The sequence below is a fragment of the Thamnophis elegans genome, chromosome 2 (assembly GCF_009769535.1).
Source record: "Thamnophis elegans isolate rThaEle1 chromosome 2, rThaEle1.pri, whole genome shotgun sequence".
NCBI lineage: Eukaryota > Metazoa > Chordata > Lepidosauria > Squamata > Colubridae > Thamnophis > Thamnophis elegans.
The window spans coordinates 9,165,758-9,191,048 of NC_045542.1; the positions used below are offsets into that span (position 1 = coordinate 9,165,758).

General features: G+C 43.7%; 1 protein-coding gene across 2 annotated transcripts in view; it reads right to left on the reverse strand.

The window, feature by feature from the left end:
- The window catches only part of BCAP31 (B cell receptor associated protein 31), a 63,710-nt gene that overhangs the window by 37,776 nt on the left and 643 nt on the right, over nt 1–25,291 (reverse strand). For both annotated transcript variants that reach the window (XM_032209321.1, XM_032209322.1), the window contains exons 2-5: nt 20,730–20,879; nt 18,904–19,004; nt 11,840–11,987; nt 702–837 (exon numbers count right to left, since the gene is read on the reverse strand). In XM_032209321.1, the coding sequence (XP_032065212.1) occupies nt 702–837; nt 11,840–11,987; nt 18,904–19,004; nt 20,730–20,824 (480 nt within the window). In that variant the 5' untranslated portion in view covers nt 20,825–20,879. The remainder of the gene's footprint in view (nt 1–701; nt 838–11,839; nt 11,988–18,903; nt 19,005–20,729; nt 20,880–25,291) is intronic.

Genomic DNA, 25,291 nt, shown 5'->3' on the forward strand with positions numbered 1-25,291 from the left:
TCATTCAACTACCGCACTTCCAACGTGTAATGAGCTACTTAATGAATGGAAATGCTTGAGCGAGTTTCCTCTACTCATTAAAACACACGTCTTAATGTTTGTTTTATCCACTTATTGTCAAATTGACAATTCATACCAGATTCCAATCTCAAGAGAAAAAGGCACAAACTATACAGCTGTGTTGTAATTGCGTCATATATTTCAACATGGAGAATTTCTTCACACTTTTACGTACGAGAGTTTCGCTTTTGCTCCTGCCATGACACACTTCCAGCATGAATGGTTCAATCAAGTCAAATACAGCATAAGATGATCATTGTGACTGGAAAGTTACAAGAGCTTTTTCCAGAAAGCAAGGACAAGAGCCAGCCTACTAATCATTAAACATTTACACAAATGGGAGGGGGGGGGGGGAAGTACATAATATGTCCTTTGAACTATCTGAGTTGATGCCCCAATTAAAGCTATCTATTTGCGATACGTGTTTTTTTTTATTTCATTGTTAAATTGATTTGTGCAGTGTTCCATCCAAGATTGCTCCTAGAAGAACAGTAGAGTCTTATTATTAAAAACTAAATAATTATAACGTAATAAAGAGACAATTGGTGCATTAAAAATGGGATGATGCCCATGTCATATGACCAAGCCACGCAGGCTCCTGCCTTTCTTCTACTTCAGTTCTCAGAACCTCCCAGCCATACCTTTTTCAGCTTGTCATTCTCCTCCATATATTTCTTGGCAGCGTCACTCGCTCCTTCCGCCTGCTTCTTGAAGGCTTCGTTAGAGGCCAGGGTGGTAGCATGCTGAGAAATTAGGGTAATCAGTCGTCTCAGGAGGCTGTAAATATAAAGCAACTGGTTACTGGAGGCCCTCAAGTTGACTTGACACATCAGAGAAGAAGTGATATTAGATCCATTTCGAACCTTTTCCTAAACGTGTAATTCAGTGTTTCTCAACCTTAGCAACTTGAAGATGTCCGGACTTCAACTCCCAAAATTCCCCAGCCAGCGAATGCTGGCTGGGGAATTCTGGGAGTTGAAGTCTGGGCATCTTCAAGTTGCCAAGGTTGAGAAACACTGGTGTAATTGTTATGTGAGTTATAGAACTTACCTTCTGATTGCAAAATAAAAATGACAATTCTCAATAGATCAGGGGCGTCAAACACAGGGCCCGCGGGGTGCTTAGATATGGCTCGCGGGGCCGCCCTGGAAACAGCAAAGGACTGGCCCGCAGTGCCTCTGCCAGTGAAAACAGCTGGCAGAGGGTTGCAGGAGGCCATCGCAGCTGAAAATGGAGCTCAGGACACCACCACCACCCCAAGGTCAAAAACAACCCTGATGCAGCCCTCAATGAAATTGAGTTTGACACCTCTGGCCTAGACTCTTGCCCGCTACTTAGAAGAACTAAGGCAACGATTCCTTAGGAGTTTTGATAGACATAAAAAGTCCTGGCTGGTGGCCTAACTGATGAGATAATGATTTCAAACTTCAGCTTAGTCAACCTGCTCGGGAAGCTGTTGCCTTGACTGTCAATTTCCAACGCTGAAGCGTTTTCTCAAGACAGGCGCTATACTGAAAGAACAGGAAATGAGGAGCAAGAGTTGCCTTGATCAACATCGTATAATTTTAGATCTGAATTCAGATGCTGGATCCTTGAAGTGTACATTAGCCCCAGTCAGAATAAAATGTGCGCGTTGCATATATAAATAAAGGACAAAAGAGCTTCCTGGGCGTATTTCGGGAAGGGAAAGGAGGACAAAACGAAATAATACAGGAAATGACAAGTATTACATTCCAGGAATCCCTAGAAAGGTTGCTGACCATTGGATTCCTGTTCACTAAGCGGAGCAGAGAAGCAGGTAATTCCCACTAGGGATCATATTTAGCAATAGCAGTTAGCCTTATATACCGCTTCATAGGGCTTTCAGCCCTCTCTAAGCGGTTTACAGAGTCAGCATATTGCCCCCAACAACAATCCGGGTCCTCATTTTACCCACCTCGGAAGGATGGAAGGCTGAGTCAACCTTGAGCCGGTGAGATTTGAACCGTCGAACTGCAGAACTGCAGTCAGCTGAAGTAGCTTGCAGTGCTGCACTCTAACCACTGTGCCACCTCGGCTCTATATTTCCCAAGCCTATGTGATGAGCATGTCTTGCACTGGATCTGGCTTCATGATGTTCAGCTCTCGTCACCCTTAACCTACAGCAAGAACACAGATGTTCTATCCTTCCCAGACCTATCTGGAAATATCAGGAATTGAGACTTTGAGATGCTCTTCCTACATATAGCTCTTCTCCCTTAATTGCCTACGGGTGAGAACCGGAGACATGTTTGTACCCAACCCAATCAATCAAATCTGAAAAGAATTGTTGAACAGCAGAGATCTTTTAACCCTTGTTGTGCTACAGTGTCACCCTGATCAGCCAACTAAGGAAAGGATGTCAAACTCAATTTCATTGAAGGCTACATCAGGGCTGTGGTTGACCTCAGGGGGCAGGCGGGCATGGACAGCTTGACACCACTCCCCAAACTGCTGGCATGTTTTCTCTTTCATTGGGTAGACTAGGCCGAAGCGATGTGGGTAGATCAGGCCAAAGCTACACGGGGTGGCCCCTTACGTTTTCCAGGATGGCCTTGCAGGCCAGATCCAGCCCATGGGCCTTGAGTTTGAAATCCTTGGACTAGAGCAGTGGTTCCCAAACTTGGCAACTTTAAGACTTGTGGACTTCAACTCCCAGAATTCTGACTGCTGGAATTCTGGGAGCAGAGCTGGCTGGAGAATTCTGGGAGTTGAAGTCCACAAGTCTTAAAGTTGCCAAGTTTGGGAACCACTGGACTAGAGGAACCAAAGTGAGTAACAAGCATCAAAGATAAGGGGACTTCTCAACCAAAGCGCTAGTTTAAGAAAGGACAGCACCAAACGGGTGCAAGAGCAACTCTATTGGACTAATACTACCAGTTTTTCAATTTTTGCTTACCTTGATACAATTGCTGATCAGCGTCTCATCCAAGAAATCTGAAAAGCCCCCCAGTTTTGGCAACTCAATAGGCAACTTCTCTGACTTTCCCAGCAGTTAAGTTTACTGTCCTAGTTCTTCCCCTTTAATCAGGATTTGCTTCCAGGTGTAAAATACCTTTCATCCAAGGAATACAACAATTGTATGCATTGTTTTTGCCACTCTCCACATATTTTATCCTCATGAAACCCCTGCAAAGTAAATTACGTTGAGAGACAGTAACTGATAAGTTTTATAGCTGAGTTAAGGATCTGAACATCAAAAAGAACAAAGTCCTCCTGCTGAAAAAACAAGAGGAAATGCAACAAAGAATAACCAGGTTCCTAGAACAGCAGAAAAATAACAGAGTAAGGTTGCCTGCATTAAAGATTGTAACACAGAAACAACTAGCACAAGCGTTAAAAGATGCCAATATTGCAATATCAAAGATAAGCTCATTGCAGGTATCAAAGCAACTGATATACAGCACAGCTGCTGTTATAACTGAAGATCTTGTATGCAAAATTAACAAGCAAGAAGAAAGCCAAACTATGTACCACCAAAATAGAAGATCAAACTGGCAAATGAGATCAGCATGTTAAGATCAGATGTAAGCAAGCTAGAACACATAAAAGACCAAAAATATTTGATCAAGAAGCATTACTTAAAGATAAAGGAGATCAAGGAAGCACTGGAAATAACAAAGTAGGCAAATAACAGCTATAGCCAAAAAAAGTCAACAGATATGAAGCTCGGATCATGCATTATAGGCAGAACCTCCAATTTTAGTAGAATCAGGAACGTTTTAACCAATCCATCAAAAAGAGAGAGTGCAATGAATCTGACAAAAAAAAGAAACAATACAATTCTTGGCACAACTATGGAACAACCCAAAGAAATATAACAAGAAAGCAATTTGGATAAGGGAGGTGAAAAATGGGGGAGGGGGGGAGCTGAAATGAAAGAACTTGTAATAAAAGCAGAAATAGTAGTGAAGAAAAGGACAAGGAAGATTGGTGTGGCCAACAGCAGGAGCCGTTGGAGCTGCCACCAGACTCCGACAGCGAGGAGCCCTATGAGTCGGCCCTGGAGGATATGGAGGACCCTGGACAGGGTTGTGACTCCGAGCAGGGCGCAGAGAGGCTGGTTGGCCACCAGGAGGCGCCTGAGCCTTGGACCAGTGGGGAGGAGACAAGGGGGAGTGATCCGGACGCCAGTAGTGAGTTGTTCCTGGATGCCTGGCAACGAAGAGCTAATAGGCGTCAGGAACAGTTGCGCAAGTACAGGAGGTAATTGCACTCAGCTGGTAGTCATTAGGCTCCTCTCCAGACTATAATAAGGACTGCTTGTGCTCACGCCCCTCTTGCAGAAGTCAACGCATTGACTAAAAGTTGGAGAACTTTTGTAACTAGCTTGGCAGGCTGGATTGCTGCCAAGGCTTGTCTGAGTTGCTGCCAAGGTCCTTATCTGTTTGTTATGCTTGGCTTTCAGCCACCGAGGTTTTGGTTTCTTGCTAATAAAGTACATTCCAGTTAAGTTTGTCTCGGCATTCGTTACTGGATGGAGGAGGGGGTCAGAACAGAAGATCAAGAATTTGTCAGCCCCAGGTGAAGACGAACTACATCATGGTTTTTGGTTGAAACATCTGACCAGTTTGCACCCACTCATTGCCAAGCAGTTTAACAACGTATAGTAAGGAGGGGGGTAAAATTGAAGACTGGTCAACATCTGACAAAACCTACCCGATGATGAAAGATCCAACAAAAGAGACAGCACCTCACAACTACAAGCCAATTACCTGCTTTCCAACTACTTGCAAACTGTTAACTGGTGCAGTAGCTGATGTAGCCCAACAGCATCTATAGTTGAAAACAAACTCATTCCAGCTGCCCAGAAACTGCTCAAACAGCAGGGGGACAAAAAAAATCAGCTATTAAGGCTATCAAACTTCATTAACATTTTCAAGGCTATCGCGCCTCCTTTATATGGACGATCTGAAGCTCCTTTATATGGACAACCTGAAAAGCACCCATCTGAAATAGAATCACTGCTCGGCGCTGTTCAAATATACAACCAAGATATTGCAATGCAGTTTGGAGTGGACAAAAATGCTACGCTTGCCATACACGGGGGGGGGGGGGGGATAGTGAAAACTGAAAGAATCGAGATAATATCAAGGGTCGGGATGAAGAGCAATACAACTACCTGAACCTCCTTCAAGGCTGACATCACCAAGCACATTGAAGTTAAGGAGATTAGCAGTGAATACATCAGATGAGTGGAGAAAATCTTAGACGTCTAAACCCCAGTGAAGGGAATACCATCAAGGTAATTAACGTCTGGGGAATTCCAGGGATGAGAGACACAGTTGGAATAGTGGAAATGGACCTGTAGGAGAAGCCCTGGATAGGAATATCAGAAAAATAATGACAATGAATCAGGCCCTTCATCCATGCAGGGACGTTGACAGACTCTGATTACCAAGGACACTAATGTTGAAAGCACATCAGAGAGCTGAAGAAGAACAAAAAAGCACTGGAGGTATATTTGAAGGACAGTGAAGAAGATGTGCTGAAGGATAGTGCATCACAGTGACGTGCAGTCAGGGGAGGCAGAGCCTCACCACAATCATCATGAAAAGAAAAAAAAATGTAAAAGGAAAAAGGCAAGAGCTGAGGTCAGGCTGAGCTAGTTGCTCCCAGAGTCACCGTGGATGACTCTGCTTAGTGCTTAACTGTTTTAAAAAGCCTCTAAAAAAGCGCCCTCTACAGGAGGAGGCAGGAGAATGACGTGCCTCATCTAGTCTGACTTTAGGCGTTTTATGATCACTCGAGCAGAGTTAAGCAAGGGTTAAAAGCCTAAAAATTCCTGACGTAGGTGAGGCGGGAGGGGAAGGGAGAAGAAAAAGAAAAAGAAAAAGAAAGAAGGAAACCTATTTGGCAAAGGAGAAAAACAAATGCTGCCGCTTTAAATCGGAACTGAGCATGCCTGGCTGTGGAATTCTGGGAGTTGAAGTCCACAAGTCTAAAAAAATTTGAAACCCACCACTGTGTCAGTGCCTCACCAGCTATAAACCTCACCGCACGTCACTGGTGCATCATGAACATTATTGACTACCAAAGTCATCAAACTGGCCTACAAGAAAGACCAAATGAAGAAAAAGAGACATGGAATGGCCAAAATATTACACAGCCAATACATAAAAAACGAGTAGGCAAAGAACATAATAATACTTAGCAATGGCTAAAAGTTACAAAACTGAAACAGGAACAGAGGGGCTATTTCTAGCTACACAAGACTAAGTCTTACGAACTTAATGCATATAAAGCCAGAATTGAGAAGACCGTAACAGGCAAAGAACCAGAAGGAACAGTGGGCTCAGTTACTTAGCCGGGGCACGAAGATGACACAGACTAATTATAAACAAAGCCATGTCAAAGCAGCAATGATAGTGCATTGGAATATGTTCAGGAAATACCACTTGCCTGCAAGCAAAAAACTGGCAGGACCACAACACAGACCAAGAAATAGAAAAAGAAGAATTCAAACAGACAAGCATCTGCCCCACAACACCCCAGACTTAACAGTTATTGATAAGAAAGAAAGAAAAAAGTTTTGTCAGCACACACTGCAATACGGGAAAAAGCAGACTAGAAGAGAAAAAAAAAACTAGAGGAAATCCACAAATATAAAGACCTGTAAATTGAAGGGACGCTGTGGCTCAGTGGCTGAGCTTGTTGATCAGAAAGGTCATTGGTTTGGCAGTTCGAATCCCTAGCGCTGCGTAACGGAGTGAGCTCCCGTGGCTGAGCTTGTTGATCAGAAAGGTCAGGGGTTTGGCAGTTCGAATCCCTAGCACCGCGTAACGGAGTGAGCTCCCGTTACTTGTCCCAGCTTCTGCCAACCTAGCAGTTCGAAAGCACGTAAAAATGCAAGTGGAAAAATAGGAGCCACCTTTTTGGTGGGAAGGTAACAAAACTCTTGGTGCGCCTTTAGCGTTTAGTGATGCCGACCACATGACCACGGAGACGTCTTCGGACAGCGCTGACTCTTCGGCTTTGAAACGGAGATGAGCACCGCCCCCTAGAGTCGGGAAAGACTAGCACAAATGTGCCAAGGGGAACCTTTACCTTTTAAATTGAAGTAGTATAAGGTTGGCAAAGGAAACCAAAAACAGAACCAATGGGGATAGTTGTCTTGGGTGAAATTCCTGGGGTACCACTTCACCATCACTCTGGTTCCTGTGTTGTTCTAAATGTTGCTTTAAATGTTGCTCTAAATGTTGTTCTAAATGTGACCACCCAGAGTTTGGCGTTAAGATGGGAGGCTATACAAACGTTTTGAAGGATGAAAATAGATGCCAGATGTAGGCCCAACCAGCCAAAACAGACTGTGATAAGCAGCCCAAAACTCACACTCTGGTTTTAGAACAGCTTCTCTCCAAGAAAGTGGGGAGGAGGAGACTTTCCGATAGTCCTGTGGACTCATGACAAGGCTAAGAGTAAAAAACAGGCAGAATGAATCCTGTTGCCCCTCCATCATTATTCTGAAGAGACCTGACACTTCTCCTTGCGACAAAAAGAGATTGGTACAGAGCAGAGAAGCCGTGTCCAGTGTTAACAGCTGGTGTCGAGATGAGAAAGTTTGCTTCTCTGGCCAGAAATACAGCAAAGAAACGGAATTCATAGCTAGCACTTCCCCTTTTTTTCCATCTCAACTGCATAATCAGGACGATCCTCTTTGAATGCAATTGCTGCTGCATTCAGGCTGATTTACATGCCACAGGCATTTCTTAGCAACCTTCTTAAATGGTCTCTCCAAGCCAAAAGCAGCTGCTAATTAAACCCAAGAGTTGGGCAGGCAAACTTCCCAAGTGGACACAGGGATTTTAAAGACGCAACTTCCTGATTCACTTGGGTCGTGAACAGCAGCTATTACGGTAGCAAGGCTGCAAGAGCACGAATGGCAAAGTTGCTTTTCTGAAACAAGGGTGGAGAAAACTCTTTTGAGGATTTGAAATCTCGTTTACCTAATGCTTCTCGTCAAGGGCAGCAATTTCTGTAAATCGACTGGACCCAAGGCTAGCAAAGTGCTCTCTGTATTCCAAGTAATCTAATCACATATATGCAATGTTAGGGTTACTACCAAGAGGAAAACATTCAATATCCTGGCTGATTCAGGATATAAAGAAATCTTTGAAGAGCCTGCCTTTCAGGGAGAGGGAGGGAGAGAAAGAGGGGGGGAGAGGGAGAGAGGGGGGGAGGGAGGGAGAGAGAGAAAGAGAGAGAGAGAGGGAGAGAGAGAGAGGGAGAGAGAGAGAGAGAGAGAGAGAGAGAGAGAGAGAGAGAGAGAGAGAGAGAGAGAGAGAGAGAGAGAGATGGATGGATATGGTGTTCTAGTCTGCCGCCACCTTGTGGCCCAATGGCCAAACTTCCAGAGCTATTTCATACAAAGAAAGGCAACGATCAGAACAGCAAGAGGAAACATGGGAGGGGGGTTTGATTGCAGATGTCTTCCAGGTAAGATTACAGGTGGAGTTACCCATCTGTTCTCTTCCCCTACCAGGACAATGTGGCATGGTGTCTACTGTTACGCAACAGTTGTGTTTTTTGTCATTCTGCACAATGCAAGTCTTTGAATGGGGGACTTCACTTCAACTAGCACCGGATTAAACATAAATAAAGCAATTCCATTCACTTTTAATTTTTAATAATTTTAAGTTTCTAATGTTTCCCAATCTATCATACCCCCCAAAAAAATTCCAATAGTAGCTTCCTAAGGCTTTTGTGCCTATATCCAAAGTTTTCAGGCTACATGATACAGAACTCCAGAAAAAATAACTACAGGTAGCCTCAACTTATGACCTCAATTGAGGCCAGAATTTCGGTCACTAAGTAAGGTAATCAAGTGAGCACCATTTTATGACATTTTTGGCTCTACAGGTAGTCCTCGACTTACAACGGTTCATTTAGTGACCATTCAGAGTTACGACACTGAAAAAAAAGTGACATGACTGTTTTTCACACTTACAACCTTTACAGCATCCCCAATGGCCGTGCGATCCAAATTCAGACGCTTGGCAACTGACTCGTATTTATGACGGTTGCAATGTCCTGGGGGGTCACGCGATCCCATTTTGCGACCCTCCTGACAGCAGAGTCAATGAGGTATCCAGATTCACTTAACAACCAAGTTATTAACTTAACAACTGCACAAAGTGATTCACTTTGACAACTGTGGCAAGGAAAGTCGTAAAACGGGCCAAAACTCACAGCAACATAAATTTTGGACTCAATTGTGGTTGCAAGTTGAGGATTACCTGTAGTTGTTCGGTGAATCACCGTGGTCATTAAACAAATAATGCAGTCGTTAAGAGAACCTGCCTTCCCCCCATTAACTTTGTCAGACGTTGTCTGGGATGGTCACAACTACGTTACCCTGGGAAGCTACAGTTGTAAATACATATCAGATGCCAACTGCCCAAATTTCGATCCCATGACCATGGAGATGCTGCATTGGTTTTTAAGTGCAGGGTGGCAAGTACTTTTTCAATGCCACTGTAATTTCAAAAGAGTGTCTAAAGAAATAATAAGTCAAGGGCTACCTATATGAATCCATTTGCCTTCTGTTTATTTTTCATGCAATCTAAACATGCACCAATACCGGAAACTCATCTGAACTTTAAAAAAAAGTACAATTCCAGGACAATGCATTATTACTGTTACGCGCTCTACATGGGGCTGCCCCTGAAAACTGTTCGAAGACTGCAGTTGGTCCAGAATGCAGCCGCGCGAGCCATATTGGGTGTACCTCCCCCACTTTAGGGATATAATAAACATTCTGTTCATGGAGCAACTCCAAACCGAATATGCAGGTTTTAAATGCTTGGAAACATGCTTGGAAACATGCATAGAATGAATCAGTTCTGAGTATGGACCGAACCAGAATTGGCTTTGGCACAAGTTATTTGGGGGAGTAAGAATAGGAATAGAAAAACCCTAAGGCAGCAGCTGAAAGAAAGAAAGGAGCAAAGACAGTGGGAAGAACAGGCGAATCAGGGGGAGGGGGAAAGGGATGGGGTATGCTTGGCATCTGGGAGCCTGTTCCAGATACTGGAGATCAATGCTATAAAGAACAGGTGCAAAAGCCATATATCAGGGATGTTCATCATTGTTGCCACGTGACGCATCTCAACTTTTCCCCTCTTCGCTAAACTGGGGGTGGCATGGCCAGCGCACGATGCATCTGGCCCGTGAGTTTAACACCCCCGCTATATATGGACAGCAACCAAGGTAACAGAAAGGCTGGGAAGACTGTTGTGTGTTTGTATGTGCTGGTGGGATATACATGCTAATGGGAAGAAGAGAATACAGACTGTTAGGAATATAATCTAACGGTTGGGTTGGCAATATATAAATCATGTAACAATGCTATACCTGTTTCTTTAAATCATACTGGAAAATGTGATTGGTTGCTGTTTTCCTCAATCGGCCATAAGAGGGAGCCAGAGTGACTGTTAGCTCTCTGTTTGTTAGATGCTGGGCTGACCTGATCTGAGTGTTTTGGAAGCTGGCTGTTAGAAAGTGCCGTGAGCTATTGTAAGTTTTGCAACTGCTAGCAAACTTTGTGTACTGGACTGTTTGTATGATTATGGACTATGTTGTTCAGATTATCACATAACTGAAAGACGTTGATGACTATCTTATCCCGTGTATGACTTGGATTGTTTGACGGACTCTGATACCACTATTTCCACAAAAGTAAAAGCCTATTAAAACTGCAGTGTCTGTATGCTGGTTTGTGTGTTCTCCAAAACAACTCTCACAACGCTTCTCTGAACGCACTCGCTCTCCCAACGGGGAGCTTACCTAACACTGGCACTGCAAAATGGATCACGACAATGGGCCATGCTAAGAGAACAACAATGCAAGCTGCAGCTAAGGTGGAACATGAAGAGATAGACCATCCTGGAAACTAACTGAGCGAAGGAGAGAAAGGGGGGATGATGCTCATTAGCCTCGACCTCCTTCCCCTTAAAATTCCTCTAGGACCTTCTAGATTTCGTTTCATCCCAAAATATGGAACCGCCCCATTCTGCCACATGGCAACCAATCCAAAATGGTTCAGCAAAACTGCTGAAGTGCAACGGTTTGCTTGTAGTTTGAAAGAAAAGATCTTTCCCACTTGTGCATACTTAAAAGATGCCTTTCCCACAAACCTCTTTCTACCCTCTGGAAAAACAAGGATTCCAAATGAGGTTTCTTTGGCAGCCTTCACGAATGGCCAAATCATCTGAGATTGATAGGACCGACCCTACTAACAAAAAGCCAATCTTAGGAATGATACCAAGTAGACTTATATACCACTTCGCAGTGCTTTTACAGCCCTCTCTAAGCAGTTTACAGAGTCATCATATTGCCCTCCCCCCTTCTCCCAACAATCTGGCTCCTCGTTTTACCCATCTTGGAAGAATGGAAAGCTGAGTCAACCTTGAGCCTGGTGAGATTTGAACTGCCAAATTGCAGGCAGCCGGCAGGTAGCAGAAGCAGCCTGCAATACTGCACTCAAACCACTGTGCCACCTAGATAACTAGATGTAATTGCATGTTTTATAGCCACGTTATTTCCAATTCTCCTCCAATTCCTTCCTGCCAAAAGCTTTGCTACAGCCAAGAAACTACAGCCAGTTTTTTTTTTCAATCTGGTCTAATTTAATGTGTTGGACATTAGCAAACACTAGCTAGTATGCTGGCTGGGTAATGATGGCCCCAAATATCTGAGAACTGCAAGGTTGTGAAATGAATTAATTTCAACGGTGGGTTGTTGTTTTTTTACCCATACTCACAAGGCCATCAATAATGAAAATCCAGCAATGTACAGGTTTCTTTGGGCCCGGAAGAGCTTCATATGAAAATGCTCCACAGCCCCAGGGTTGTTCTGCAGGTTCACTTTCTCCGTCACATCGTCGTATTTCTGGATCTCGCGAATGGCATCTGCAAGTCATTGAGAAACAATCACAGCTCTGAATACATAATAAAATTCATGTACAAATTCCAGCTGGTTTGTAGAAACATTGTCCAATTATCCCTCATGGCTTTATATGTGTGATTATTTATTATTAAGAACACCTCAGACAAATATATAGGTTTAGGTTTATTAGATTTATATGCTGCACTTCTCCCAAGGACTCAGGGCGGCGTACAACATTAAAAGAAACACATAATACGAAAGTTTAAAAAAAAATTAAATAGAATATCCCAAACCCAATTAAAATTGACAATGACATTTTTTTAAAAAAATTAAAATTAACAGTTATCAATAATTTGTTTTGTTTTGTTCAGGCCAGGCTGGCTTGCTGGAAAAGCCAACTTTTTAGGGCGCGTCGGAAGGACCGGAGGTCAGGGATTATACGAAGCTCTGGGGGCAGCTCATTCCAGAGGGAAGGCGCTCCCACAGAGAAGGCTCTCCCCCTGGGGGTCGCTAGCCGACACTGTCTGGCCGACGGCACCCTGAGGAGGCCAACTCTGTGGGATCGCACTGGACGATGGGAGGCTACCGGTGGCAGTAGGTGGTCTCGCAGTTACCCTGGGCCTAAGCCATGGAGTGTTTTAAAGGTCATAATTAGTACCTTGAATCGCACCCGGAAGACAACCGGCAACCAGTGCAGGACGCCTAAAAGGGGTGTAACATGGGAACACCTAGGTGCCCCCATGATAACCCGCGCAGCCGCATTCTGGACCAGTTGAAGCTTCCGGGTGCTCTTCAAAGACAGCCCCATGTAAAGAGCGTTACAGTAGTCCAGGCGATATACACCACAAAGTAGGATGCCCAATAGAGCCAGTTCACCAGCAGAGCAGATATACTTCAAACATGTTCCTAAGTGGGGATCCCACAAAGACCACCCGATGGAACTGAGCTGCAGAGGTCTGCTGATGCTACGGTACTATCATTTACTCCAAAATATTTGCTCCTAGGTCCAAGAAATTAATCTCAGTAGCGAATGCAAACTAGTTGCAGTTGTTGCTACTTTTCATTGCTCTTTGACTGTAAATCACAGTTAAGAACAAAATTATAGTATTTCTAATTGCTGTTGGTTTTCTGAATTGAGACAGAACCTGGCGCTTTCCTGCAGAGATCACCCCACACCGTTCTCGCAATCCTTTTAAGGAGGGGAGCCTCCTTAAAAGGGAATCTCCTAAAGGATTGCAAGAAAAAAGCATCTGCTTTCAGAATGTTGCAAAGGGGCCTGTGGAAAAGTGGCCTGCGTCAAAACCAGAAAGGCTGCACCACAGGTGGGTTCCTACCAGTTCGCACCTATTCGGTAGAACCGGTTCGTCAAATCTACCGAACCGGTTAGAAGAGGTTCCACCAGTGGACCCGGAAAGCAGGCCACACCTACAGAAGAGGCTCCAAAATTTTTTGAAACCCACCACTGGTCCTTGGATATGATTATTCTACACTATCATGCTCCTATTTATAAAACTCAGTGCCTCTGTGAAAGGTAAGGATGACTACTGCGTTTGTGGTGCAATTGGAACATTGCGTGTGTTGAAGTTGTTTTAACGCAAACCAAAGATGCCTTTTAAAAAACAAGTTTACATCATATTCTTATGCAGGCCAGTGCTGTGTGTGAGGTAATTTAAGGTGGTTCTGACAAGTGTTGTCGGCATCTTCATATCAGGTCACATGGGCGGCAAGCCACCCCCATCCGGTCACATGGGCGGCAAGCCACTCCCACAAAGGAGGCCACACCCACAGAGTAGGTTCGAACAATTTTTGAAACCTACCACTGGGTTGCACCCTCTGGGCCCTGGAGCCATCCAAGGGCTCCCATGCATGGCTGAGTAAGAAGTAGGCTAAATGGTCCAGGGTTGTACCAGCTTCACACACACACCAGTAAGCTCTGGAACTGGCTAGCCCATAGCCAGGGGCTTCGACTCTTCCCTGTCCTCCAAGGAAACTCGCCACTCTAACGACTGCAATTGTATGACCCAGGATTGCAGTCGTTGAATGAAACAGTCATATGACATGTCACTCAATGACCACTTCACTCAGCGACTGAGATTCCAGGTGTAACTGGGGTCTTAAGTAGAGGATTATTTGTGCTGCAGCAAGTTATTATTCTTGTGGATTTTTGAAGTGAGATGAAAGTCTATTATGACTTCAATCTTTGTTGGGTTTTGGCATAATCTTAGTACAGAGCAGCATACTTGCCGTTGCGTTTTGTTCCTTTCACTTTCAACAAGAGATTCTTTTAATGTCTTCCTCATTTCTAATGTTCTGAGCAGCAGCGTATCTGCGGCAGTGGTGGTGGTTTCCTCGAGCAACCTTATTTCTGTTTCTTCTAGACTTTCTCATGTTACATTTTGCATGTAATCAACTGACAGTAATCAAGCTTGGAACGTTCCTTTTCCAATTCTGAACCGTTTAACTCAGGGGTGTCCAAACATGGGAACTTTTAAGACTTGTGGACTTCAACTCCCAGAATTCCCCAGCCAGCATGAAGACTTCAAGACTTGTGGACTTCAACTCCCAGAATTCCCCAGCCAGCCTGGAGACTTCAAGACTTGTGGACTTCAACTCCCAGAATTCCCCAGCCAGCCTGGAGACTTCAAGACTTGTGGACTTCAACTCCCAGAATTCCCCAGCCAGCCTAGAGACTTCAAGACTTGTGGACTTCAACTCCCAGAATTCCCCAGCCAGCCTGGAGACTTCAAGACTTGTGGACTTCAACTCCCAGAATTCCCCAGCCAGCCTGGAGACTTCAAGACTTGTGGACTTCAACTCCCAGAATTCCCCAGCCAGCCTGGAGACTTCAAGACTTGTGGACTTCAACTCCCAGAATTCCCCAGCCAGCCTGGAGACTTCAAGACTTGTGGACTTCAACTCCCAGAATTCCCCAGCCAGCCTGGAGACTTCAAGACTTGTGGACTTCAACTCCCAGAATTCCCCAACCAGCCTGAAGACTTCAAGACTTGTGGACTTCAACTCCCAGAATTCCCCAGCCACGCTGGCTGGGGAGTTCTGGGAGTTGAAGTCCACAAGTCTTAAAGTTCCCAAGTTTGGACACTCCTGGTTTAACTGATCTGTATTTCATTCTAATTGTTGTTTCCTAGTCATGAAATAAATTCTTCAATAGACAGATTGGATGACTTAATACCGGTAGTCCTCGACTTACAATTCATTTAGTTACCATTTAAACTTAAAACGGCACTGAAAAAAAGGGATTTATGACTAGTTTTCACACTTACGACCTTCGTAGCATCCCCATGATCACGTGATCAGAATTCAGATGCTTGACAATTAATTCACTTATGACTGTTGCTATGATCACATACCCAAGGCCATGTGATTATCTTTTGCAACGTTTTGATAAACAAAATCAAAGGGAAAGCCAGATTCACTTAAGAAACAACTTTATTATTATTAACTTATCAACTGTGGTGATTCACTTAGTAACTGTTCCCCTGTAGGACTGAAGAGAGCAATTAGGGCAACACTCGGCTATTGCAGGCAAAACAAGATGGTCCTTAACTTTGATAAATGAAAATTTTTAATTTTTGCTAAAAGACCAAGAAAATAGAAGGACATAGTTTGGAACATGTTAGAACATTGATACCTTGGGGTGGTTTTCCACTCCCAAAGGACATGGGAGGCACACATTGCAAGTAGCCAATAGGTCCTCAAATGCAATTAAACATTTCTTTTATACAGGTGGAGGTCAGATTGTACTTGCTGCCTTAAAACTCTTTGAGGCCAAAACATTGGCACAAATTCTATATGGGGCACAAACAGGAATCCTTGCAAAGAAAGACTTACTAGAAACCATACAAACCAAATTCCTGCGAGCCATCTTAGCTGTACCCAATGGAACTCCAAATGCCCAGTTAAGAATTGAGAAAGGCATGACTCAAATTCAGGTAAGAGCCTGGAAGATGATGATCATTCATTGGCTTAAAATGCATTTCTTCCCAGAGGGACTGTCCCCACTAGTGTTGACTGACAATTTCCCCTCCCCCTGGAAACAGGCAACTGATCACAAGCTGGGCTCTTATGGGCTCTCACCATTATTCTTAATGTCCCTAGGCTTTGATCAAGCAAAGCAAGTAGTAATTAATAGAATGAGGGACACGGAGTTCCAAGAAGAACTAAATAGGTTGCCTCACCACAGTAGGGACAGAATCAAACAGGGTCTGTGGGAATCGGCAAGATATCTAAATGACCTGATCTCCCCAAAACAAAGAATAGCTTTCTTCAGAACCAGATTTAACATTCTTCCTTCAGCATTCCTCCAGGGCAGGTATAAGAGAACACCTACAGCAGAACGGGTTTGTATATGTGGTAAAGGAGAAGTGGAAGACAATTCACATGTACTATTACACTGTGAGCTATACAGAGCTTGTAGGTCTGCACATATTCTCCCCTTATTAGAGAGATTGCCAGGGAGGGCAGATAATTTTTATCTAGGCTTTCCCCTCCAGGACACTAACCCGGTTACCACGTATGCAGTGGCAAAGCTCTGTGCGGCTGCAATGTCCATAAGAAAAAAATTGGCTACAGAAGTATAGTTGTCATCTGGTACCAATTATTTGGACATATCTCTAACAATCTTTGGACCATTGTATTTACTCCTATACTTAACAGGTAAACCAGGGAGTGACCCGAACAATCTGAGAACATGTATGTTATTTTCCACTTTTAACGTCAATACTTTTTAATTATATCTTAATGTCAGTACTTTTTAACATAGTGTAAAAACTAATGTGTATTGCTGGTCTTTGACCGTAATAAAGATTTACTTACTTACTTAGCAACTGTGGCAAGAGGTTGTAAAATGGGGCAAAACTCACTTAACCAATGTCTCAACAAAAAAGTTGGGCTCAATTGTCATAAGTCAAGGATTACCTGTATATCTGAAGAACCATCTCACCCCAATGGAACTAGCCCGCCCCCTTTGAGACAGCGGAAGAGGCCTGCCACGGATCCTATCTGCTAAGGAATTCCAGTGGGCAGGGAAAATGCCTTTTCCGCTGTGGCCCTATGCTTGTGAAACACTCTACCACTGGAAGTCAGGACTGCTCCGATCCTTTTGGCCTTTCAAAAGGGTATAAACACTTGGGGCCCCGGAGGGGTGTGTGTGCGTGTATGTGAGCTCACTACGAGAGGTGGCTGATGGGGAAGAAGACCTCATCCCTGTGCCATCCATCTCTTAGCCCTTTTTTTTTTGCAGTTTTAATATTTTAATTATTTTTTTACTTGTCTTCTTATAATTTGTTAAGAATTGCCTCATAGGGGAGATGGGCAGCATAAAAATATAACAAAAAAGTACTCATGTTTTTAAAGATTAGCTATCCATAACCAAAACTTAAGCAAACCTATATAAGTATCTTTGGTTTTACATTATTCAGTGGATATCAGCTATGTGCTGTCTGGTGCTCAGCAATTTCTGAATTTACCTTGTATATCTTGGTTCTTGTTGCATGTGCTATTAAAATACAAACTGCAAAATCTTCAGCATTTTTTCAGATGTCAGAGAAGTGCAATTGTTCAAGAGTTTCAGCTATTTCCTCTTCTTTGATATTGGAATAAAAATGGATTGCTTCTAGATTCTGCTTGTGTTTTTCCATACTTGTTTAGAAACTGCACAAATTATTTTATAAGATTTAAATTATAAGATTTATATTATTTTGCTAGTAATTAATGAATTGAGAAGCAGCATTTTAACTTCACTTCCCAGACTGCCTAGTTCTAGTTCAGTGATCTTAATATGCATCCTAGATTTGGGGCCATTTTTCTACAGCTTTTCATATATCCACACTGTCTTTCTCCAGTAGATCTTTGGCCTTTTCTTGCCCTTCCTCAGCCCATCTTTGCATAAATGGTCCTTTGATTTATGTAACATGCTTAAATAATTCTTTTGTCCTGCCCATTCAGTTGTTATCAATTCATTTGTGTTGTTTAGACAGACGTAATTTTTGGTCTTTTTCTCTGCAATTCTGTAGTTGGGCAAATTCTCCTCTGTTATCTATTGCCCTTTGTTTCTACAGCTGTTCCCAACTTATCATCCCATAGTCTACTTGCTTTTCACATCTGGCGTTATTTTTGTTTCATTATTAAGGGTATCACACATTTCGCCCAGAAATCTTCTGTAGGAGAGCTTTTCAACAGCCACGCCATCTGCCTCTGTGATTGGAGCACAGAGGCCGCTGTTATTGCCTTGGATTCATTTGAAATCATTTTCTAATGTACCTGAGCACTGACTGTGATCCCCTTCTGCTAACATTGGTGGCTATTCCATTTCTTTTGTGCTTTTCTCATCCACAGCAGAAGATGCAAAAGTTTTACTGGTGTGAAGGCAGGTGGTCCAGGCCATTCATTTTACAGATGCCCAAAACTTTAATGTTCAGTCTTGACATTTCTGCTCTGCAAACATCAACTTGGCCTTGGTTCAGGGATCTGACGTTCCATGTACCAACAGTACATGAAACTTTGGAGCATCAAACTTTCCTTTTGCTTCTGGATAGATCAGCATCTTTTCAACATCTTATGCATGCCAGTGCTGTGTGTGAGGTAATTTAAGGTGGTTCTGACAAGTGTTGTCGGCATCTTCATATCCGGTCACATGGGCGGCAAGCCACTCCCATCCGGTCACATGGGCAGCAAGCCACTCCCACAAAGGAGGCCACACCCACAGAGTAGGTTCAAACAATTTTTGCAACCCACCACTGGGATGCTGCAATGACCACAAGTGGTCATAAGACACTTTTTTGATTGCCGCTGTAACTTTGGACAATCACTAAATTGTCATAAGTCAAGGATTACCTGTATGCAAATAGCCACACCTTTATGAATAATTGATAGTAATAATACCATCAGCACCACTAACCAATTGCATAGACTTCTACTTACCAAGAAACAACAAAACAAGGATGATTATAAGTACGACAAAGAAAGTGTTTCCGTAAATCACAAGGAGATGCACCAAACGGGACTTGAAGATTTTCTGCCACCTGTAGAAAAATTTCCAACATTAAAAGGGGGGAAATACACCCATCAGACTGCAATGCATGTTACATTATGGCTTAGCAAACATTTTAGATATTGGCTGCTGCCTCCCAAATAACTTTTAAAAATGACTGAAAAGTCATGGTTATGACAATTATACTGCCAAGGACAAAAGGGCACAGGAGCAGAGGCATAAAATGAAACATCATGTGACCCATGCCTGTCATATGTTAATTCATCATTTCTGACTGTGGTTAAGCAGGACGTCGCATGCTTACCATTTGCAAAGTTCTGCCAGCTTCCCCATTGGCTTCGCTTGTTGGAAGATGGGCATGAAGCACCCAAACGGCCATCATGTAACCACAGAACACTATGGCCAACATGAATGCATGCCAACTGCCAAGCACCCAAATTGCAAAGTGACCATGGGAACATTGTGACAGCCGTAACAACTTCAAGGGACTGTTGTCTCCTTTTTTTAGTGCAGTTATGACTTTGACCGGTCACTGAGCAGGTGGGTGGTAAGTGAGAACTCCTTGCACTACTCATTATTTTAAACTTGCAAGCCACTCGTAGGGTTTTTTGGGGGGTAAACAGTTAGTCCTCGACTTACAACTGGTGATTTAGTGACTGTTCAAAGTTACAATAGATCCTGAAAAAAGTATCTACAACCCAGATTTCCCAACCATGGGGAAGGTGGTTGAATTTCCAACCACCTCCCCATGGTCATGAGACCGTATTTTGGGTGCTGGGCAACCAGCCTGGATTTATGGCTGTTTGCAGCATGCTGTAGTCACATGACCACAATCTACAGTTTTGGTGGAAACTGGCTTGTATTTCTGGTTTCCATCAAAAAAACCCCAACCCCCACCCAGCAACAAGGGTTTGCTTAAGGAGGAGGGAGGAGCTGATGTTGCGACGATACGAGGTGCGATCTTGGAGCTCGATATCTCTGCCGCTGGACAGTCCTTTTGGACCTAAACCGTCCCGTAGAGACGGTGATAGAGGAGAGCACATCCTGCTGATCTCAGGGACATCGCAAAGTCCATGATTGATCCAGGAGAAGCTCTTTTTTCCGGCAACAGAGACGCAGCCATTGAAGCTGCTGAAGTTGGGACACCTCCAGAATAGAAAGAAAGCGGGAGATAAAGTATGTCGAATTGGTGAGAAAAATTTTACTATTAGAGATCACCCCAAAAAACCAAAAGTTAAATTAAAATTGAAGACAGAAGGGCGAGATTAAGCCAGAATTAAACTTAGTGTGTTATCTTTTAATTTTTTCTTTTTAGAGAAGAGTTTGCTTAAGGCTTGCTGCAAAAAAAGATCATGAAATCAGGCACGATCATGTAATGGTCTACGTAATGACCATCATAGTTTACAATCATAATTGCAGGCTAATTATAGTCGTAGTTAGAGGACTGCCTGAAAGGCTCAAAACCTAAGTAGTTAATTAATACAAACTTGAGCAACTCTTTATGTTTAACACACAAGCATGTACAGGCCGATTATCCCAGCCTCCTTTGGATTATTGGCATTGGTTAAAAATATATTCTGCTGCCTGCTTTCGGGTATTAATTACTCTCACTCATCATTCCATGTTTCCGGAGTCACTCTCTTAGCAATCCTCTGGAAACAAAGCTGAGTCTTGACCTACATTTTTGCATTTCTCAGCAGCCTAAGCCATCAAGGTTTCAGGGACCCCTCCCACACTCACCCTCCTATCTCCTTACCTTGTTGCAGAGATAAAGGGAATGCAGAGGAGAAACACAAGGATAACTTCCGCATAGAGAAAAGTGGCCACAGCTGCCCACTGGAGACTCATCATTGAAATATGGGAAGGAAACGGCTCCAAGAAAAGCTGAGATTCACAGAACTTTTAGCTGAAAGGAAGGGGGGGAAAGGCTATTAGAATACAAAATGTACAAAGTGTATATACCACATTGCTGAGTTTCTGAATGGGTGTTTTATCCTTGGGGTGGACAAGTTTCTGCCTTTGTGTATTCTTGAGTTTGAAGTGTGCACGTATGTTATGTTGGTTGAAGCTCCTCCTGAAGTGTATGCTGTACAATGCAGTGAGCCATGTGCAGATCTGTACATTGAGAAAACAAAACAACCACTTCATAAAGGCATGGCACAACATAGGAGAACAAACACATCAGGACTAGATTTAGAAGTCCATCTGCTTTTAAAAGACAGCAAAGTCTTCCGAAGACAGCAAACTCCATATTTTGGACAGAGAGGATCGCTGGTTTGAAAAAGGGGTTAAGGAGGCCACCTATGTCAAAACTGAACACCTGTGTCTCTCAACAGAGGGGGAGGGATCATTTATCTCCAATCTACAACACAATTCCAAGAAGGCTCCATGCCAAATTGCACCACTCAGGTGACCCTGATGACACAGATAAACCTCCAGGTAACCTTAACAACTTGCTAAAAGAATGCAAATGACCAGCTGCCTTCAAGAAGTATAAATCCTTCCATTCCCCACCATCCAGTCAGAGCTTCTTCATGTTTTCAAAGAAAAACCAGAAAGTTCAGTTGCCTCTTGAAAAAAAGCACCTTTGGGACAGTCCGATGACTGCTCAGGTATTCCTCTCGGATCAAGGACAAAAGATGCAAATACTGTTCCCAGTAATGGCCACACACACACACACACACACACACACCTGCTCTTTTCCTCTTCAGCAGGGAAGCTGTGCAGGTATCACTGTGAAGACCAATGTCAGATCAAGTTCTGTCTGTAAATCACCTGTGACCAGTCTGCCTAACTCTCACCAGGTGGATTCAAATAAGATGCAGAGTGTTACACAGCTTCAGTGCTCCCACACCCGAGATACATTCCTTGCTGCTACTGATGAAATTAAGGAGTTTTAAAAAAAAATCCTCCCAGATGCTGCTAAACTACAACTCCCAGCAACCCCTGTAAGCGCTACCAATGGAAAGGAATCCTGGGAGCTATAGTTCAGCACTCTAGGAGAACTGGTTTGCCGTTCTTAATTACAATAATTTCTCTGCCTTCTTCCTACAGGTTTAAAAATAATTTAGTTCTTAAGCTATTAAGAATGAAAAGAATACCCAATTTAAGAGATAAAAGAGGTAGCAGAATGCATGCCAAACAAGTTATGAACTCAAATAAAAAATAAACCCCCGGGAAAAAGAAATCTTGTGCCATAATGAAAAGTAACTGAGGAGGAAGAGAAATAATTTCTTTTGATCCAAGGGAGAATTGTACACATAGCCTCCTTAAGGAGTAACGGTACTTGGCAACGTCTGCATTTGCGGTCATTTGAATCATCCCACATTTATGAAATTTTTGCCAAAAACTTCAGGGTTGCATCAAAAATGCCCCATAATGGTTTCCACAAAAAAGGTTATAAAATCGGATCTGGTAACAAGATGACCCGCTTTACGACTCTTACTATTTGCGACTAAAAGGGGTAGGCTCCACTACGTACATAAGTTGGAGACTACTTGAATAGGGTAAGAGTAAGATTTGTGCTTTAAAATTGCTGCTATCCTTCAAGAATTAGGAAAGCAAAAATAGTGCCACTTCTCAGGTGGCAAGAATATTTTTTCCACAGTCAAGAATGCAAGATTGAATACGAAGCGGTTACCCCAAGCTTTGTGGCTTGACGCAGGCATAAATCATCAACCGCGTACAATAAATGAGATAAATGAATGAAATGGCAAGTTTACTTGTATTTCACTAAAAGTAAAGTTTTAACCAGTCACTTCTTTTTCAAATAAAGGAAGGTATCCAGAAAGCTGGAAAATAAGGAGGCGGGGAGAGAAGAGAGGGAGAGAAAGAAGAGAGAATGTAGTTGCCAGAGCTAAAAGTGCTTTTTCAAAAGTTCCATTAAATTATCTTTTAAATGTAAACAAAGATAGGAAATCAGATAGGTACCAAGGAAGCTATCTGCAGAATTTTTGAACACTTGTATAATATAACAGAGTCTCAGAATGATCATCTTTTCTATTTGTGCCTAGTGACGTGATGGCGAACTTATGGCACACGTGCCACAGGTGGCACACACAGAGCCCTCTCTTCGGGCACGCCAGCCATTGCCCCAGCCCGACTCCATTGCACATGTGCATGCACCTCCTGCTGGCCAGCTGGTCTTCATGTCTATGCAGCACACGCACAGGGGCGCTCATGCAGGGGACACGAGTGTGCATGAGCAGGGGGGTGCTTGCATTGCATTTTGGGGCCTCGCACAGTTACCCCCGCACCCTATTTTGTGCCTGGAAAGCCTCCTGCACCAACTTGGAAGCCAAAAATGGGCAGGGGAGTGCATGCACGGGGGGGGGGGCAGGGGAGTATTGGGGGGGGTCACACGCACATGCCCGGGGTGCACATGGGGGTGTCATGCACGCATGCGTGGGGGAAGGGCATGCAGGTGTCACGTGCACATTGCATTATGGGTGTGAGCTTCCAGCACGCAACGAAAAGAAGGTTATCCATCACTGGCCTAGCGTGTTAGATTCTGCCTTCCATGAGTTGAGCACCTTAGCAATGTGTGAATTACCCATAATCACAAATATTGAAACACAAAACATACTAAAGAAAAAGAAAGGAGAGGGAATTTCTCTCAGTGAGAGAACTACATTGTAAAAAATTCAATGCAGAATTAATTATACATTTGCCCCACTTTCTATTTGTGGAGTTAGTAGAAATGTTCATCGTGCATCTAAGGTCCCTTTCTTACTGACCTCATTAAAGAGAAAGCCATCAACACAAAAGTTGCAACTTTGCAAAAGGGAGATAGGATTATTTGCTATCTTCGTACAGGCTTAATGATATTCCTTTTATTCATTCCATAGCTTGGTTTGGAATGAAAAATTATATGGCTGCTCTGGATTAATTAATTACCAAGTCATCTTATTTGGACTTCTGAGTTTGAAACACAAGTAGTCCTTGGCTTTTAACCAGTCGTTTAACAACCCTTCAAAATTATAAGTCTGGAATAGGTGCTTTGTGGCCCATAAAGCACATCTGGCTGTTATATTACCGCCCCCCCCCAATATCATATTACTGTATTTCAAGGGGAGTGAAGGCCCAAGGGCCAGATCCAGCCTATGAGGGTGCTTAGATCTGGCCTGCAAGACCGCGCTGGAAACAGTGAAGGACCAGCCCGCGGTGCCCCTGCCAAAGAGCTCAGCAGGGCCACGTTCAGCCCTCTGCCAGAGTCCAGGGGGGACGGCTGGGGAGGCTGAAAATGGAGCCCGGAGGTCGCATGCTCCGGTTTTCCAGGCAGAGGGGTGCAGGAAACTGTCATGGCCGAAAATTGGAGTTCAGGAGCCCATTTTCGCTGGCAGAGCACTTGGGCCACCACAGGCACCAACACGAGTGACATCAAGCTGGCCGTACCCATCTGCCCACGCCCCTCCCGAGGTCAAACACAATCCCGATGCGGCCCTCAATAAAATTGAGTTTGACACCCCTGCTATAGAGCATGAATGCAACAAGCTCACCGGCATCCATTTTCTGATCCTCATGCCACCCTAAATAAACCAAGACCAAAGAGTTTGGGTTTTTTGGAGTTTGAGGAATAGGCCTCAGGGCAAAATGGATAATGAGGCGTAAGATTTCATCCATTAGGTCCCCCCAAACCCACCCCCTTTGGACTGCAGCTCTTAAAAGGGCATGTCCATAAAACTTAAGCAACCCTTTCAAGTCCTAAGTTATGCTATCTCCAAGAGAGATCTGCAAATTGAGCAAGCAGAAAGGGAAGATTAAAAGAGCACATGACTGCCAGGGAGGGTTGAAGCATTGCAACACCTGAACAATTCCACTGAAACATTTGGTGCGTCCACAAGGGAGAAACAAAAAGAGGAAGACATTTAAACCAGCATTTATTCCAGGCTGGGAGGCATCCTGTCCCTTTCTCTGCACTGACCACCCTACTTTAAAACACCAGAAACTATTTTCCAATCGCTTTCTTTCAAAAGCTATTTCAGAGACCCTTTGGACAAGATAAATTCCACCTCTCACCCCCACCCCACCCCTCACCCCAGACCGGAAGCCAACTCTTAAAAGTGCACAAGTTATGTGCAGCTAGCCCAAACTTCCCCATATAAAGCCAGGCAAGCTGTATGCAAAACCCCAAGAACTGGCATGTGAAATATCTATTTAATGCAATTCTCCTAAGGTTTTAATAGTATGCCAGCGGCGAGTTCGCTTTCGCAAGAGCCCCCCCCCGCCCCGCCCCGCCCCATAGACTGACAGCCAGGAGAACAAGTCGGACTACTCCCACCTTTTCGGGATTCTCTTTGGAGACGGGAGGAGGTTGTA